We start from the raw sequence: 17,112 nt of genomic DNA, 5'->3' as shown, positions 1-17,112 counted from the left end.
TTATCTGATTAACAGATTAAAATGTGAATGGTTTTACAGCATTATAACAAAAAATAAACAACAGTTTTCAATTTCCAAATACAAATATTAGTTAATTTGCTTATCCATTAATAAGGATGGAAAAATACTACTCTCAAACCTCAAAATTGTATTTGAGCTTCACAAAAAGTTGCCTGGAAATCCAGAAGGATATCTCTGATATACTATGTCTGTAGATAAAGTGACGAACTGCAATGGACTCAACTTGTCTGTAAGGATTCTTAAATAAACAGATAACATGAAACACAATTGTAGATGTTTCTGATATCACTGACATGTATCCGAGTGATTTTCATTTGCCAAATTTCCCCAGATTTTTTATATTTTGTGATATTCTGAAGTTAATCCCAGTTGTCCCATTGAAATCACGTTATGTTCCAATTCACTTTTGTCACCAGTTGTTTCCATTATGGACTCTCGAATGTTTTTGTTTACAGAGTTTTAACCATAGACTGTATAAAAAAGTGGACTAAGTGAGTGTGACGTCACCCATAGTGTTCGGCGCCACTCAAATGAACGGTTACAGGAGCGAATTTGGAGCCGGACTCTATATTTTGAATAGGACTTTTTAACGGACAAAAGAGCAAAAAAACAAAACAAAACAAAAAAAACAGGATCATGCAGAGTGGGTTAATATGAACATTTTAAGACCAAAAATGACGAGGTTCACAGCAGCACTTACAGAGAGAGGGGCGACATTATTTGAATGTAAGTCAATAGGAGTCAGAGTTAGTAGGGGCTAGACGAGCCCACATGTGAACTTCCTATTTGGAACATGTGGGTTAGCGCATCAGCTATGTCCATTTATATATACAGTCTATGGTTTTAAAGGGTCTATAGGTATAACATTTGACAGGAAGTAGTGACGCTATCAGTGTGGTTGCTCGGCGATATTGTACACACACAGAGCCTACTGCTTTCCCAGAGTGTCATTTCTGAACAAACAAGGCCTATTTGTTTCAGTTGCGTTTCGGTTTTAAATGACTTTCATATTTACCAGACTAATCTCCAAACTTTAAAATCTCCCTTGATTCCCACCCACTTGTGAGCAGGGTTTAGCGGTTGGATGTTTTTGTTGTTATGAGTGGACTAATAGCGTGTGGGGGGATGAGGATTTGCATGGGGCATGTAGTTGCGGTGAAGGCAAAGAGGCTGTCACAAAATGATGAATTATTTAGAATTATAGAGGATATATTTATGCTTAAGAACGCACTCCCACACCTTTCGCTCCGTCACGCTGGGTAGATGAGTACATAAGGAATAGCAAGCGGTTTGGGTGGAAAATAACAAGCTAACAAGTGTTGAATTTTGAGCAGACATTTTGAGTTTTTCCCTGCTCACAAATAAAACTGTGGTTAGGACTCATATGAAATGCATGTGTTCACTGTGTTTTCTTCTGTTTATTTCACAGAAAAGTAAGAACTTATTCTGAAGGTCACTGCTTCCAGGTGAGTGCTTTTCTAAACAGAACACCATAGGGGCTATACTGGCAGAGTGGTTAGCGTTCTACCATTCCAAATATGAGCATCAAAATTCACATTAAGTGCTACTGGTGAATCAGAGGTGTTGAGAAGTAACTGAATACATGTACCAAAAATATTAACTCACCAGTCAGAACCACATGCTTTGACAAAACTTTGCAAAGATGAGTGGACCTGGAGCCGTGTTCTGTCTCCCTGAGTTCAGAGGGCTTGATTGACAGGCGGATTAACCAATCAGAGAGACGCATGGTCCGTTCATGTCAAAAACAAATAGTGATTTACATGTAAAACTGAGGGAAAATAAACAACATAAATCACTTAGAAACAGCACAGATATTTGCAGAATGTTGATTCTATCAATTATCTCACGTAAAACAAGTTGTATATTCTTCTGCATTTGAGAGACATGTGCAACAAATTAGCGGCTGTGGTTGGCTTGTCACAAATTAGGATTTTCACCCCTTGTTGTCCGCTTCCAGTCCCTTCTGGATTCAGACAGAATGTTGAAGGGACTGGCTGCTCAGGCAACTGAAAATATGTATTCAGAAATTCAAAAATACATACATCTTAACATAACATACATCAATACATCTTAACTGTACTGTACTTTCCTTTGGTGGTATTCAGAATGCAATTAGATTTTTACAATGAAAGTAATACACGGAGGGAATTAATCACACAATGTAAGCTTCAAACTGCACAAAATTAATGACAAAATAGAGGAGACAGCTTTTGTGGAACATGCTTGTGTGGTTTCTCCTCTAATTAGTGATGAATAAATGATAACAAACAGTGCAACAAACAAGCTGTTTTTAATCCTCTGTTGGGTTTTTAAACTATAATAAAAAGCTACTCTAAAGTAATGTGAAAGTAGTCCAAGTATTCTCAATACAGTACTCTGATTGATTGGGCCATGTAAAATACATTTTAATGTATTCTGTAAATCCATTCACAAGTATTCTTCCCAACAGTGGCTGTCTCACTGCAATGTGTGTTTCTGTGTGAGCCTAAAGCCCAAAGTTAGAGAGTTAAAAGCATAGACTGTATATATAAATGGACATAGCTAACGCGTTGGCCGCTACGTTCCAAATAGACAGTGAACATGGAGGCGACTGTTTCCAATTGACTTTACACCTCTCTCTGCAACTGCTGCAGTGAGCCTCGACATTTTGATTGTCAACCATTTCTATTAACCCACTCTACGTGATCATGGTGTTTTTATTTTGCCTTTTTTCCAGTAAATAAATTTCTATTCCTAATATGGACCTGCCTCCAAATTTGTCAATATAACTGCTATAGCATTGTGAGCTCCATTTGACTGGAGTTGAATGCTATGGGGCACATCACACTCCCTTTCTTCTTTATACAGTCTATGGTTAAAAGATGAAGGAAGATAAAATATTTAAATCCATGGATATACTTTATTAGGTTGATTTCCACAAAAAGGAAACAAAGCAGAAATGTTTTTGTCAAACCCATTTCCCCTTTCGCCCCAGGTCAAACCACTAGGATCCACGAGGCTGCCCAGTCATGTGCCATCAAGCTTATCTCACCATATCTCCCCCTCTCTCTCTGTGTGGGGGGGCGAGGGGAGGGGAATCGTGTCTTCATGTCTTCATCATGGTCTGTCCATCGGCTGAGGGCCCAGGGACAGGGGCCAGCCCAGTGTGTGTCTGTCGTCCACGGGATGTTGCATGTCCACCAGGGGGACAGAGCTCCTCCGTGTCTCTCCCAGCGTTCCATATCTCCAGTATTTTCCGTGCGGCCGCTGCTTGGCTGGGCTCCGGACATGGACAAATAAAACTGGCAGTAGAGATGTCATCCGAGGACTTCCGATCCTGTGTTTCAGCTTTCCATCAGAGCGTCGGGATCTTTAAGCCCCTCGTTCACTTCCAGCTCCAGCCGATGATGTCAGAGCGGAAAAAAAACACAAATAATATGGTGAAAAAAAGAATACAGCCACTAATTACAAGTCATCTCTTAACATAGGTCACCAATATTTTGTCACGCTATGGGAAGTGTTGTGCAGAATGAATACATGTAAACAATATATATACATATATATTATGATTATTCTTATAATTATTTATTGTGCATTTACTTTGCTTTGCATTCTTTTCTTGCACTACAATAATTAGCACCTATGATTTCCATTGCACTTGTAAAGTCACATTTCAGATACCGCAAAGATCCGTCTCCTGTCTCTTATGTAAAACATGATTCTTTGTTATTCTCCTGCATTTATTTTTATACCATATTTAAAAAACAGAACACTTTTACTTACTTGTATTATTAAAGTTGGCCCTCTATCTGTTACTGTGGTGTTAGCTGGATTCATTTACTTCTTGTGCTTATTTTTAGAGGTCATTACAAGATCTTTTGTCTGCCACTTTGGGTCTATTTCAGGTACACGCTGGATCACAAGTCGCACTCAGATTCATTAACTTCATTAAATTAACATAACCAACAAGGCTAAGCAACTATTAATATTACTTCAATTTGGGACATTTGATTTGATTTCCAGTGCACAAACAAAAGCTTAGAGTTGTTATGAAATGCCCCTCTTCTTATTGGTGAATATTAATTTGGTAAAGGGCACCATAAAATGTAGTGGCTCTCAAACATAAACAAGGTACATAATTGGACTTCCTAGTCTAAAAGCAGTGGAAGAATGTCACAAAGTAAAAGTAGTAAAGTAATGTATGGATACTTTTTACTTCACTACATTAGAGAGCAGGTATTTGTACTTCCTACTCCACTACATTTTGAACTGGACTGAAAAGAAAAGGTATTTTTATTATATCAATTAACATTTGAAGTTTTACTAGACTTTTTCTTACATAGATTTTTTCAGGCAATACTTTGACTTTTATTTTAGTACTTTTTTGCTTTGGTGTCTGTATGTGTGTGCAATTCCTCATTCATCCAGGTAGAATCCATGGCAAAAGGAGAAATTCAATATGTCAGTTGGACAAACGTTTCATTTTTGTCAGTGGTGGTACTTAAGTAACAAAACTGAGTACTTTGTCCATCACTGTCAAAGTATAGTACGTGACTGCCACTGTAATTCTAAACAAGAAACTATCCAAAGAAACACTGCCATAACCTTCTCCTAAATGACCATACACTTCCACTATCCACCACAAGAGGGAGATGTACTATTTCCGAGCACTTGGGACCAGCCCGCTCCTCTTCTCCTGCGCAGAGCGCAGCAGCAGCGGTGACAGATGCCGTTTTGTCATGGGAGTGTGTCATCGCTGTCTGCTCCGTTCAAGGGCTTTTTCAATGCGCTCTTCAACTTGAGGCTTTCCTTCTTTTGTGAACATTTTAGCTCTTTTATCCACAGACAGCCTAAGAACTACCCAGTGGTCAGCTTTGTAAGACCCACAAAGCTTAACATTATTATTGTCCCGAGGAATGCGCGCGTTTTCAAAGACAGCTCCAAAATGTGTGGGTGCATGAGGACAGTGATTTATGGTAGCGCGGTACTTATCTGTTTCCAAAGCGGGCTGCCGAGCTATATTATGGTTTTAATGTAGCGTGGTTTCAGTGCCAATAAGAAAAGGGTTTAAAGTGATAAAAACGCAGACTGTTTTCCAACACAAGCGCCCCGTATTGTCCACGCGCGTCACTCAGACACTTGGAGACTGGGATTGAGAACAAAAGCATTGTCATTTTGATAGGCCTGGCTCCTGATGGATGGGTGGGATGGTTTATAAAAGATAATAGAAACAAGAGAAGGCAAAGGAGGGACAGAGAGGAGAGAAAGTGGGAGAAGTGAGAGGCTTGGTTTGATTCACACAATAGCCAGGGCCAATAGGAGCTCGGCCTCCCAGTCTTGAGGAGGGAAGGGGCTGGAAGGCTGCACAATAAGGCAGAACAGAACAAGCGCTGCGAGCTCCAAACACTACAGACAGCGCCAATGGGTTCAATCTGATTCCACTCTAGAGCATCAAGATACAGGAGAGAACAGGGAAGAGTCGGGACACTGGTTTTAAGGAGCTGGAGCACCAAGGAGGAAGGATACTAAGGATACTACAGATTATGTTGCCATGGAAACCACAACCTGGAAGCGGACGCAAGGACCAGTGAAGGTGGACGGTCATCCATAAGCGCATCCTCGAGACGCATCTGTCATACTCAACTGGGAGGTAACCGACTTTGTGCTACTTTCTGGAAAGTTTAGGAAAAAGTTTTGAAAATGATATAAACTTAGACTTAAAATATCTGCCCCAAACAATTAAATGTAGTTTTGAATGAAGAACTACAGGCACTATTAACTATTAATGAAGTCATAAATATTAATCTAATCTTATAAATATTGACCAGTCTATTCAGCTTTATAAGTTTGTTTTTACTTGCTAGTTTCTTTTTAAAACAAATACATGCCTTCTTTTTTTTATAACTTTTGGAAGAAAGTGTTCAATCATTACAGTTTTCATTGTGCTAAAAATTTGAATACACAAAATGACAGGAGGCTACTTTGTATTGTAAACCAATATTCTATCTATTCTGTGTTTTCTCATCCATTTCTTAGAACAGACTTCACTTATCTCTAATCCCATCCGACAAAACAGAATGACTAACATACTCCAAATATCTTGCAATTTCCCCAAAGTCAGTTCCTACTAACATAAATTCTTAACACAGAATCACTAACATACTCCAAATCTCCTGCAATTTCCCAAAAGTCAGTTCCTCCTTGCATAAATTCTTAACTCGATCAGTAACTGTTCCAAACTTGGCCGGAGATGGGCTGATACTGAGTCATTGAGTGCGAATGAGTAAACACAAGGCCATGTAATTCTAACTACAGTAAGTGAAGAGATATTTACTATTCCTGCCAGTTACAAGTCTGTTCCCAGTGGGGTACAGGAAAAACACAGGGCTGGAAGGTGAGGCGCTGCTGGAGGATAAAGTACCTCCAAAATGACTATAATTACTGGTGCGATAGTTTAAGGAATTAGCAACGCGATGGGAGAATTAGCCAGCAATGACAGAGACAGATTAAGATGTTGCTAAGTTTTTCCAACAATGATGAATGCGCTGAAGTTATGGTTGACTGCTATAATGGTGGGGGTGATTGAAAATGCTTAAGTAGAGTAATTAAAAGATACTAATAAAAAGTATTGAAAGTGATATTTGCCCTTACTACTGACAATAATAATTACTGCAAGTACTAACAGGACATACTGCTCCCATTGAAAAACTATTAAAAGTTTAGTGCCTGAATCGGGGAGGTACTTTCTGCTTCATTAGTCCTATTGCCAGTATTAATACTAATCCAGTGACTTTTCTGAATACATAATATCACTTCTGCTTTTCTTTACAGCATTGTTTATATATTATATCTATATTAAAAGAAACTGTACTTTTCAGAACGCATTAAGTTATTTGAATATGTGTTTCTTGCATCGCTCCTTCAGGTATGATTTAGTTTGGCTCATGTTTGTGTAATTTATAAATCAGATGTTACATCCTGACTGTTACTTAGACTTAGACAAAATTTATTGACCCACAAGGGACATCATTTGGAATCTTACTCTTTAAGTTACTCTTTCTTAAGTAGTACTTTTCTCAAATACCACTCAACTCTTAACTTCTTGGACCACTACTTTGTACTTCTACTTGAGTAATATTATTTTGAAGACATTACTTTTACTTTTAGTAAAATTTTTGGCTACTCTATGCACCTGAAGCTTGTACTATAACAGTATTTGTACTACCGCCGCTAATACCACACTATTCCATTCATATTTTGAATCCAGCTATAATTGGACTATTTATGTAGCTAATATTAAACTTTAAAGGTGCATTGGGTAGTCAGAATGCCTGGTATTTAATACATGTAAAGAAGACCTGTTAAATGTCATACTGTGGAACATTCCAGGCAAAGTAATGACATCGATAGAAGCAAGCAGGGGATGCGCCTCCAACCAAAAAGTTACTCAACGCACCTTTAATGAATGGTACACTACATTACTCTAACTACTATGACCACTGCAGTTACCTACTATAGACATCACTGTAGATTGTCCCACTTCTACTACTTCTACTACTTTTAGCTCCTTCAGCCATATGACAATCCATTAAACACTACATAGTAAGTGAAAGTAAGTGGAATTAAGGTATACTTCACTAAGACATTATACAAGTTTGTCATGTATCACCTTGCATGTAAAAATGCATACAAAATTGAATGAGTGATTTGAATACAGGTGTGTGCAGTTACTTAGTGCTGCTTGTATGTGTGTGTGTGTGTGTGTATGTGTGTGATTGCTGTGAAGTGAACACTGTTGAGTTCCTGATCCTTCTTACAGCGCGGTGACTGCACCTCCTTGCACTGGCCGCACTCTGATGTCAAAGAGGATTTAGCGCACACGGACACATTACCGTTTCTTAGGCAACACAAAATGCTCCGCCATAATCCCCCAAAGACAGCCAAACAAGCGGTTGATAGAAGGCCGTATGACATGCTTAACACAGGAGGGGTGGAGGGGTGGGGGCGGAGGGGGTAGAAGTATTGGCAGGTCAACTTGGTGAATGCAATCGGTTACACAGAAGATTCAGTGTTGTATTGTTGTAGAAATGGGATAACGTGGATTTGGAGATATCATCAGAAACTCTGGAACAGATGGTGCCAAATGTTTTTCAAGTACTTACTGTCTTGGCAAAACTGTCATTTTATCTGTACCTGTAAATGTGAATTTTCATTTCAACAGCCAAAAAGTTGCTGCAAAAGATTTATAAATTGCTAGTGTTTCATTCAATTGACCTGTAAGCCTAATATTCTTGGTCTATATTAACCTGAATCTATCTTCAATTCATCCAGTTTGTTTTGTTGAACCTAATAATTGCTTCTGGCTAGTTAATGCAGGGTTTGGAAGCGTGGATTTTCTTATTATATAACTTCAGTGGCTCTACTGCAAGCTCCTCCTGAGTTTCATAGTCTGCGTTCACTTTTGCACACAAATTGCATCAAACTGGGACAAAATCTGGAACTGAACAATGGAAACCAGGACAAGGTGACCAGATTTTCAAAATTCTAAACTGGGACACGCCCGGGTTGGGATGGTTGGTATAAATAAAATTGTGAACAGAGTGCGTAATATTGTCCATTCTCGACTCTGTCAGTGTATTTGTTTTGCCGTATGGATATTTTCAAGCAGTTTTTTTGTATTTTAGCCAAACAAATGACTTATTGCTGCCTTTACTGTTGACAGGTATCAGACTGGTCAAAAAGAGACTCGTGGGACTTTTTTTTTTTTGCACCAGGCCTAAACCAAGACTGAACGCACCGTGAGTTGTAGAAATCTACGTTGATGTAAAGTCCCAAAAAACTGTGACTCAAATAATCATTCAAAGTATAAATGTCTATGGAACAAAACTATTTAATTCCTTATTGTCCTAATGCAGACATGTGTAAAAAAGTGAACATCTACTACCACACAGCTAAAACATGCACACTAGCTCATCACAATGCCATGACACAATATAGTGTTAGTGAAAGAGAAGATTTAAAGGTGCATTGTGTAACTTTTCTGGTGGAGAGTACATCATTTGCTTTCGTCCATTGAGATGTGATTGCTTTGTCTGGAATGTTTCCCTGTATGGCATTAAACCTTTCTATCTTCATGGAGACTAAAACAGGCCGTATTACAGGTCAGATCTGTGGAGAGGCAACCCCAGTCAGAATGCTTGTTTTCTTTGTATTTTTGAGCAATAAAACCACATGTAATTGAATAAATGTAAAGGTAGAGTTGTTTCAATGTCATACTCTGGAACATTCCAAGCAAAGCAATAACATTTCAACAGAAGCAAAAAGACAGACCCCCAACCAAAAAGTTACATAGTCCACCTTTAAAATGAGAGTTAAAATTCCATACTTTAGTTTTTTTGCGATGATGTCAAAAGCAACTCAGTTCTCTCCCAAACACATCTTGTTGTTTCATCAGTATTGCCAAGAGACATTCCCAAAACCTCACTGCTGCTATAACTTGCATCCAACCCAAAACAGACAGGACCATGTGCCCTTTACAAGCCTATCTCACCACATCAGTTTCCCCATGTTCCGCAGTGGCCCTTTAAAGTGTAAATGATTCTGTTTGTAATCCTCCGCTTCGGGATTATCACCTGATCTGGAACACAGCTCCATCAAAGCATCTCTAAGTACCCCTCATCCCCATCGGCAGTGCTTTGTGTTGGAGACAGTCAAATTCACATTCTTGCTGGTACTTTACAGCTGCTATCTGGTGCCGCTGTGGCCATTATAAAGATGGATTGCGGGTTGAGACAATTGGCTGTCCCAGAAAACCGAGGGGAGCCTCTTGGTCATGTTGTTGGCATTGAACCCTCAACCCCCACCCTTGGCTGCTTAAAGTGCATGTGATAGGTTCTCGTGTTTTTATCACTTGGGTTGATGGGATAGTAAGAAGAAAATATTTATCATAGTTTTACATCAGTTATTTAGCAGTTTGTCAAAAAAATAAATAAAATGCAGAGATGAATTACGCACAAGGAAGGCATTTTTCTGGCAGTTTCATTTAAAGATACACTGAGCAATTTTTCTGCCTACTTGTCTCCATGGAGATGTTAATGCTTTGCCTGGAATGTTCCATGGTATGACATTAAATATATATCTAGCATTTGTTCATTATGAGTGTTTCTATTGCTCAAAAGTACAACAATTCCTCCTGTGACTAGGGACGACTCTCCACAGATCTGAACTGTAATGCAGCGTAGTGCTTTAACCTGCTCATCTCCCTCGTTATAGAGAGGCATCATCTACTGTATACTATGGAACATTCTAGAGAAAGCAATAACATTTCCATAGAGAGAAACAGATGGCGGACTCTCCACGAGAAATGCTACACAGTGCGGCATTAAGGTGTTGTGTATGCTTCTATAAAATGCACAATTTAGACTTGTCTTGGCCCTTGTTAACATGGTTGCTAGGTAACAGTCATGGAATTACCTCTACTTGTGTCACATCTGCTACCCATGTCCAACCAGAAAGTAAAAATATAAACTTAAACAAAAAAAAATAGACAAGGTTGTTAGTAAAATCCGAAGTACAATATTTTTTTTTACTTTAGAGAAGTGCGTAGTCTAACCTGTCATATACGCTTTAAACTGTTAATGAGCCAACAGTGGAGCATAGTTTGGGAAAAGGGAATCCGCAAATACAGATAATAACATGGTTTCTCCCGGTGTAATTGGCCTGCAGTGAAAACATTTGATTGAGTCCTTTTCCTCTGTGTATCCTGCCTGTGTGTGTGTGTGGTCATGTGCATAATGTGAGTGTGTGCTGGGCTGGAGCTGCACGCTGAATTAAATGCGGTTCAGCTGTAATTAAGTGCACTTACGGGTCTGTGTGAGAGACTTTCTGACGCACCGATAATTGAGGCATCAGCTTTTGTTTGTTTTAACCTGCCTTTGATGGGGGCGTGCTGGGAAGACATTTCACATGGCTTAGGAGCGGTGTATATACATGTATGGGGAGATGTGAGGGGAGTGGGTCTGTGTAACACCTAAGAATAACACTACATTATGGAGCAGAAAGGACTTGTAAATGTGGAATTAACGTAGTTTGAATGAAAAAGTATACAGTGTTCAAGCAGTAATATGCACTTTTGTCAGGATTATTTTACACAAGACTCTAGGCATCCAATAGCAGTGTTTATAACTCATCAAAGGTCCTGTACACCAGTGTTTCCCAAACTTTTTTCTGGCGACCCATATTTTAAAAGTCACAAACCTTTGCGACCCAAGTAAATAGACATTATCCATAAATCACAAAGTAAAGGTGGATTTGACCATTATTGAACATTAATGAGGATATTTTATTGTTGACTGAGTGATCGTGTCTCTGAACAATTAGTATTCCTCAAGTTTTAAACATTGAAGCAGCAACAAAAGAACATTAAATGTAGCCCTGTATATCACAGACCGACATGCAGATTGTGATAAGGCAACCCAAAAAAAAATCTCTTGTGACCCACCTGAGGGTCGCAACCCAGTCTTTGGGAAACAATGCTGTACACAGTGAATTCCCATGTATTTGTCTTGCCCCAGGACAGATATATTCTAGAAGCAGCTCTTGAGGTCAGAATAAGTTCACTGTGTACTGTCTGCATTTGATTATAAAGCATTTTATTGTCCGATCATCAGAAAGTGTGTGGTTAACATGCTAGTTGTTGTTCGCTTTAGTGTGACGGCAAAGCTCCGCTCTTGTCTGTAAAAGTTGTGAAAAGTGCTTATAAACTCATAGGAAGCTCTGAAAGCATAAGGTAAGTGAGGAATAACTTTGAACCACTGCAGATTGTTTAAAATGGACTGGTTCTGTTTTTCTCGTTTTTATAGATCATTCTATATCATTCTTATACATACCATTATGTCAAACTGCTTCAACAAAAGCACATACTAAAAGTACATAATAAGTTACATAATTTTATGAACCTCGGTTCAGCTTATCCAATATACCATTCCACTGACACATTTCATTCCATTGTCATACCAGAGCTCCTTTGAAAGCTATAAATTATAATGAATTGTTGATATGCCCTTGGGCAGACACTTGTTCTAGTGTAACTTATGATTGCAACCATGTTTTGATGATTGCAACCATGTGAACAAGAAGTGACTTGATAATGGACAAAATGGTAAACAAATTAGTCTCTAGAGTTTACATTTGCCATTCTGTTCTAATTCATTTAGATCACATTACCATTTCTTTATATTATTAAAGTGTCAACATTTTACCCAACTATGGAACATTTCAATAGGACAATAAAACTGTTTTACAGGGTGGGTTTTTATCACTGGAAAGAGAAACTAAAGCTTAAGATTACACTATCATTATCCCTTGTTTGAAATGGAACAACTGCTACTCAAGCACAAAACGGACTGGGGCATAAAACATGGGATCGTGCAAAACACAACACTACGATTTCCCATTGATAATAGCAGTTGTTTTCTTGCTCAGCACTTACTGGTATGGCTGATTTCATTAGAGGTCTGAATTTTGGAACCAAGGTCTGTTCCAGATCACCGGAGCGTATCCCTCAAGTATTTGTGGTTGTGCTGAAACATAACAGTGTGCTTGGAGGACAGTATTAGTGAAAGCAGCTCCGCGAAACCACCGTCTCCTTCCGTCTGCGAGATGACGCGATGATTAGTGCGTTTGTCGACCAAAGATGGACAGATCCTGAGGCCGATGAAGACAGATGGAGAGGAATAAAGATGAAAAACTGACAAGAAGGAAAAGGAAAGATACATATAGGATACAGGCTCCCAGCGGGTCTTCAGTGGACTATCATTAACCCAAACCTCACTATCTCACAAGGCTAACCGCTAACCTCTAGCAAACTCAGCCTTCCCCCTTTAGCTTTCCCAAAAAACCTCAGACCGTAATTTGTCTCCAGGCAGAGATGGATGAGAGAGGGCTTGGCAGAATGCTCTAGGATCCTGCTTAGACTGAGAGGAGAGGCGGAGAGAGGCTATCCGTAGGCCTATCTATCATGCGCTTATATACACAATCACTCAAGTCTTCCCCGGTGGGTCCCAAAGGCAAAGTCTTGACGTGGTGCTTCCTCCCCTCCAACAGATCCACGGAGAAGGCGAAAACCCAGCAGACAGAAGCAAAATATGTTAACGGAACTAAGACAAATGGGAGCATGTGGAAGCGGGTGAGGAGGAGTGTAGTGGGGTCGTGACCTCAGGAGGCAGGGGGTGGCTGGAGGTCCCGGTAGGGGAGGGTCAGGTTGAGTTATTCTAACCTCGGCCTGGGTGTGTGTAAGCAAGCACGTCGAAAACGTTAAAGCAGTGGTCAGGCATGTTCCATTGTGATTGTTAGTTCAAAGGTCACGCCTGTGTTTTTACTGAAAGAAATAGGAAAAAAAGGAATAGAGTGATTTCAGATGAATAATTGATTTGATGGCCAGAGCAGACAAAAGCAGTAAAAATGAAATACAATCCAAAACGAAGAGCTAGTTTAAGGTGCAGTGTGTAACTTTTCTAGTAGAGGGTCCACCATTTGCTTGACTGGATGGTGTTTTCTCCTGAAATGTTCTACAAAATGGTATTTAATTTAACTATCTCCAGTATCTCTCAGCACACTGATGCTGAACATGATGAGAGGAGGAGGTGGCTTATGGTTTTGCTGCTGCGGTGGTGATGGGTTGAAGGGCTGGGCATGTGAACGAGAAGGTTGACATAGAAAGAGTAAAGTGGAAAGGACATGAGAAGAGATTGGGAGAGAGGTGAGAAGGGTGGCTACATGATACAGATAGATGATGGAGTGTAGAAAAATAATGACAGTATTCTTAAAGACATGATTTTGTCTTGTATCTAACATTAAACTGCAGCATATGTATATCAAAACGGCTTAATAATAGAAACATTGCTTTGAAACTGCAGAGCTGAGACTCCCCTCCTCTTTATAGTGGCATTTCATCGTAGCAAGCAGAGGAATTTCATGGTTTTTATTGCTGTACAATGGCTAAGTGTCATATATAATAAATCCTAAATGTATGACTCCAAGTCCATTTTTTTAACACAAGCAAGTAGACAGAAGTGGGTGGAGATAGGAGGTAGGTGAAAACAGACATTTCCTAAACTCTCAAGCCTTAAATGCAGGACTATACAAGAAATATGTATGAATCAATCAAAATACAACTCTGAAAAGCAAAAGATGAAGGGACGCTGTTACAAGATTGTTTAAAAGTCACAAGTCAATTTTTGCTTAATATGTTCCCCTTAAATTAATGTATGCATAAAAATCGTCTGACCATATGATATACGCAAATATACGGTACAGGAGAGTGTGATACCTGCACACGAGGCTTGATCTGCCCCAGTGCTGTGCTTAAGGGCAGAAGACAGCGCTAAACAAAGTGGATTAGGACAAAGTGCTTTGTTCCGTGTCAGAGCGAGTTGCAGGTTGAGGAAGAGAGAGAACAGACAAATGTGCACTGTAAAGAGGCGCAGCCAATGGCCTTGAGGCGCTCTGCTTCTCTGTCCGATTTTCTTGATGTCATGCGATGCTTGTCAGGAGCAACATCTGCTGAAAAGATGCTTGAGTGATGCTCAAATATGTGCTGGCACAAACACTGACGGCCCGCACAGACCCACTGACGCTCGCCCAATGCTCAGAAATCACTTGTGTGCATCTCTGTGGACACAAAGGCTGTGGCGTTCATGGTCACTATGGGTCATTAGCAGTTCACTTTGCTCTATCGCTAAAGAGTGAGGAGTGGACTGTGGAGGGGCACTGTACAACCCCCGCTCCCCTTAATAACATGCAGATGGCCCTCTAATGCCTGTTTACATATCTGTGGCATAGTTCATGACTAAAGTAAGCAAAGCCCTAATTATTTTACCCGGCGACGGGACCAATAAAATCAACTTCCCCTTCTCGTTATGGCTGTTTAAATGTATCCTTTGATGGCAGGTTGTGTTTATTTTTGAAAGAGTTGCGTAGCTGAGAGGAAAGCAAATAGAGCTAATGACACAGAGATGCTGACAAATGAAGGCCCTGCTGATGGATTCATTTCCTCATGTTGCCTGTGAGGCTGCAGACAGAGCACCAGCCCCATGCAGAACAAACATCATATGGAATGATAATGATATGTTTGGGCTTGTAATCACTTAGGTCTCACAAAGGTAGTCACAGTGAAAGATGTTTGTGCAAATACAAATCTGAGTTCTTATTTAAAAAAAACACATTCACTGTTTTCTCTTTCAGAATGCTGTGGAGAATCACTCTTCCTGTCCTGCTAGCGGGGGTCCTCTGCATCTCCGCGGAGACCAGAAAGCCCCGCCCACAAGGCTCTATTCCCTCCCCCTACAAGAGCAAAGGAAACCTGTCATCAGAGCGCCATCGCCTGCTGCAGAAGAAGCCTGAGGTGCTGTCCTCCAGCAGAGAGGCCCTGGTGGTGACTGAGAGGAGGTACCTGCGCAGGGACTGGTGTAAGACCCAGCCCCTGAGGCAGACCATCAGTGAGGAGGGCTGTCTGAGCCGCACTGTGGTCAACCGCTTCTGCTACGGCCAGTGCAACTCCTTCTACATTCCTCGCCACATGGGCCCCAGCTCAGGCTCTGGGAGGAAACAGCACACCAAACTACAGGAGCCCTTCCAGTCCTGCTCCTTCTGTAGACCGCAGCGCATCACACAGCTCACAGTGCAGCTGGACTGTCCCGGTCTACAGCCGCCTTTCAGACATCGTAAGGTGCAGAGGGTCAAGCAGTGTCGCTGTATGTCTGTGGAGGTGAGCGGCCATGGTAAACTCTGAGAGACGCACTATGACTGTGCATCTGTGCAATGGACACAAACTCGCCCATAGACTCTTGGGTGAACTGTGCTGCACGCTGCCCCCTCATCACAAACTGTTTATGAAGATGAGCTTCCGCACTTGTAAGCTAAAGCCATAATGGTTTTCAGAGGTTCATTTGAACTTTAAAGTGTGACATTATTTACAGTTGTCATGAGATTAAAACATGCAAAAACCCAATGTCACCTTTGTTTTGAAGACTTTTGCCATTGTTTTCGTTTGTTTACATACTTTAAATTTATGCCAATTCACAGCAAATGATGTTTTTGGAATAATAAAATAATATCTTTAATTAATGTCGAAGTAATAAATCCTGTGCTGACATTTGTCTGCTGCCTGCCGCTGGTGATAATGTAAAAAGCCTATAAGGCAATGTGTGGAGGAGGTGCAATGGCATATAGTGTATACAGTACAAATATTTGATATGCGAGTGTATAAATATCTATGTAAAATACATTAAATCTATTTCATATACTATATTGTGTATTTTATGTGCTGTGATTCCAAGAAATTACGCATATTTATAATAAACTTTATTCAATATTTTGGTCATAAATAGTTTATAAATTGTGATAAATTTGAGTTGTATTGCACAAGAAGGTCACATTTTCAGAATACGTGGGTTTGTACAAGCAAGCAGGAGATAACAACTGCATAGAAACACAATGTAAGCATGATCTTATGATATATCAAAAATTACCACACTTTAGGCGAGCAAAAATAGTCACAAGGGAACTATACAAGATCTCAGACACACTCGGTCAAACTCCTCCGTAAACACAAACCTCCAATGATTTGACTATATGAATAGGCCCCATAAGTGTACGCTGTCCTTTAGACAAATGGCTGCGTAATAAGGCACTGAATGTATGGCTCTGTGTGATCTTCCCGCACCACATCACAATATTTCAGACGGCAGTGCTTCTCTTGCTTGCACATGTAAACGTACCACTCACTAAAATAGCTCTGTATAAAGTACCAGAGAGTGCTTCTGGAGCCATTTTGATCGGCCCATGACTTTAATAAATCCTGTCAGCTTAACGGCGTCCTGCGGTAGGCATATTTCATTGGAATTACAGGGGCGCTATCAAAGAACACTAAAACGAGCCCACTTTTTCACTTCAGTATCAACATTAGATCCACTTTGGACTCACTCACAATAAACAGCGTCCTTAAATCAATTGAAAACAAACACTCGGGGTAAATAAATGTTGTCAAATTGACGTATGGCCCGTGTCAAGATTGTCTAAACAGTGCAAGTG

The 17,112-nt window shown here is 40.1% G+C and overlaps 2 protein-coding genes across 2 annotated transcripts in view; both read left to right on the top strand.

Annotated features, from left to right (window-relative positions):
• rgs7a (regulator of G protein signaling 7a) overlaps positions 1-1,471 on the top strand; it is a 96,326-nt gene extending 94,855 nt beyond the window's left edge. Inside the window, exon 16 of the mRNA XM_020921295.1 lies at positions 1,451-1,471. Within this exon, the coding sequence (XP_020776954.1) occupies positions 1,451-1,471 (21 nt within the window). The remainder of the gene's footprint in view (positions 1-1,450) is intronic.
• A 3,942-nt stretch (positions 1,472-5,413) lies between these two features.
• Positions 5,414-16,275, top strand: LOC110157233 (gremlin-2). Its single transcript, XM_020921514.2, has 2 exons — positions 5,414-5,671; positions 15,265-16,275. The coding sequence occupies exon 2, from the start codon at positions 15,266-15,268 to the stop codon at positions 15,809-15,811; it is 546 nt and encodes a 181-aa protein (XP_020777173.1). The 5' UTR covers positions 5,414-5,671; position 15,265; the 3' UTR covers positions 15,812-16,275.
• The last annotated feature ends 837 nt before the right edge of the window (positions 16,276-17,112 follow it).

The sequence above is a fragment of the Boleophthalmus pectinirostris genome, unplaced genomic scaffold, assembly GCF_026225935.1.
Source record: "Boleophthalmus pectinirostris isolate CB_2022bp ecotype Guang Dong unplaced genomic scaffold, ASM2622593v1 HiC_scaffold_5, whole genome shotgun sequence".
NCBI classification, from domain to species: domain Eukaryota; kingdom Metazoa; phylum Chordata; class Actinopteri; order Gobiiformes; family Gobiidae; genus Boleophthalmus; species Boleophthalmus pectinirostris.
The sequence above is the reverse complement of the archived record's forward strand: the minus strand, read 5'-3'. Positions and strand labels throughout refer to the sequence as shown.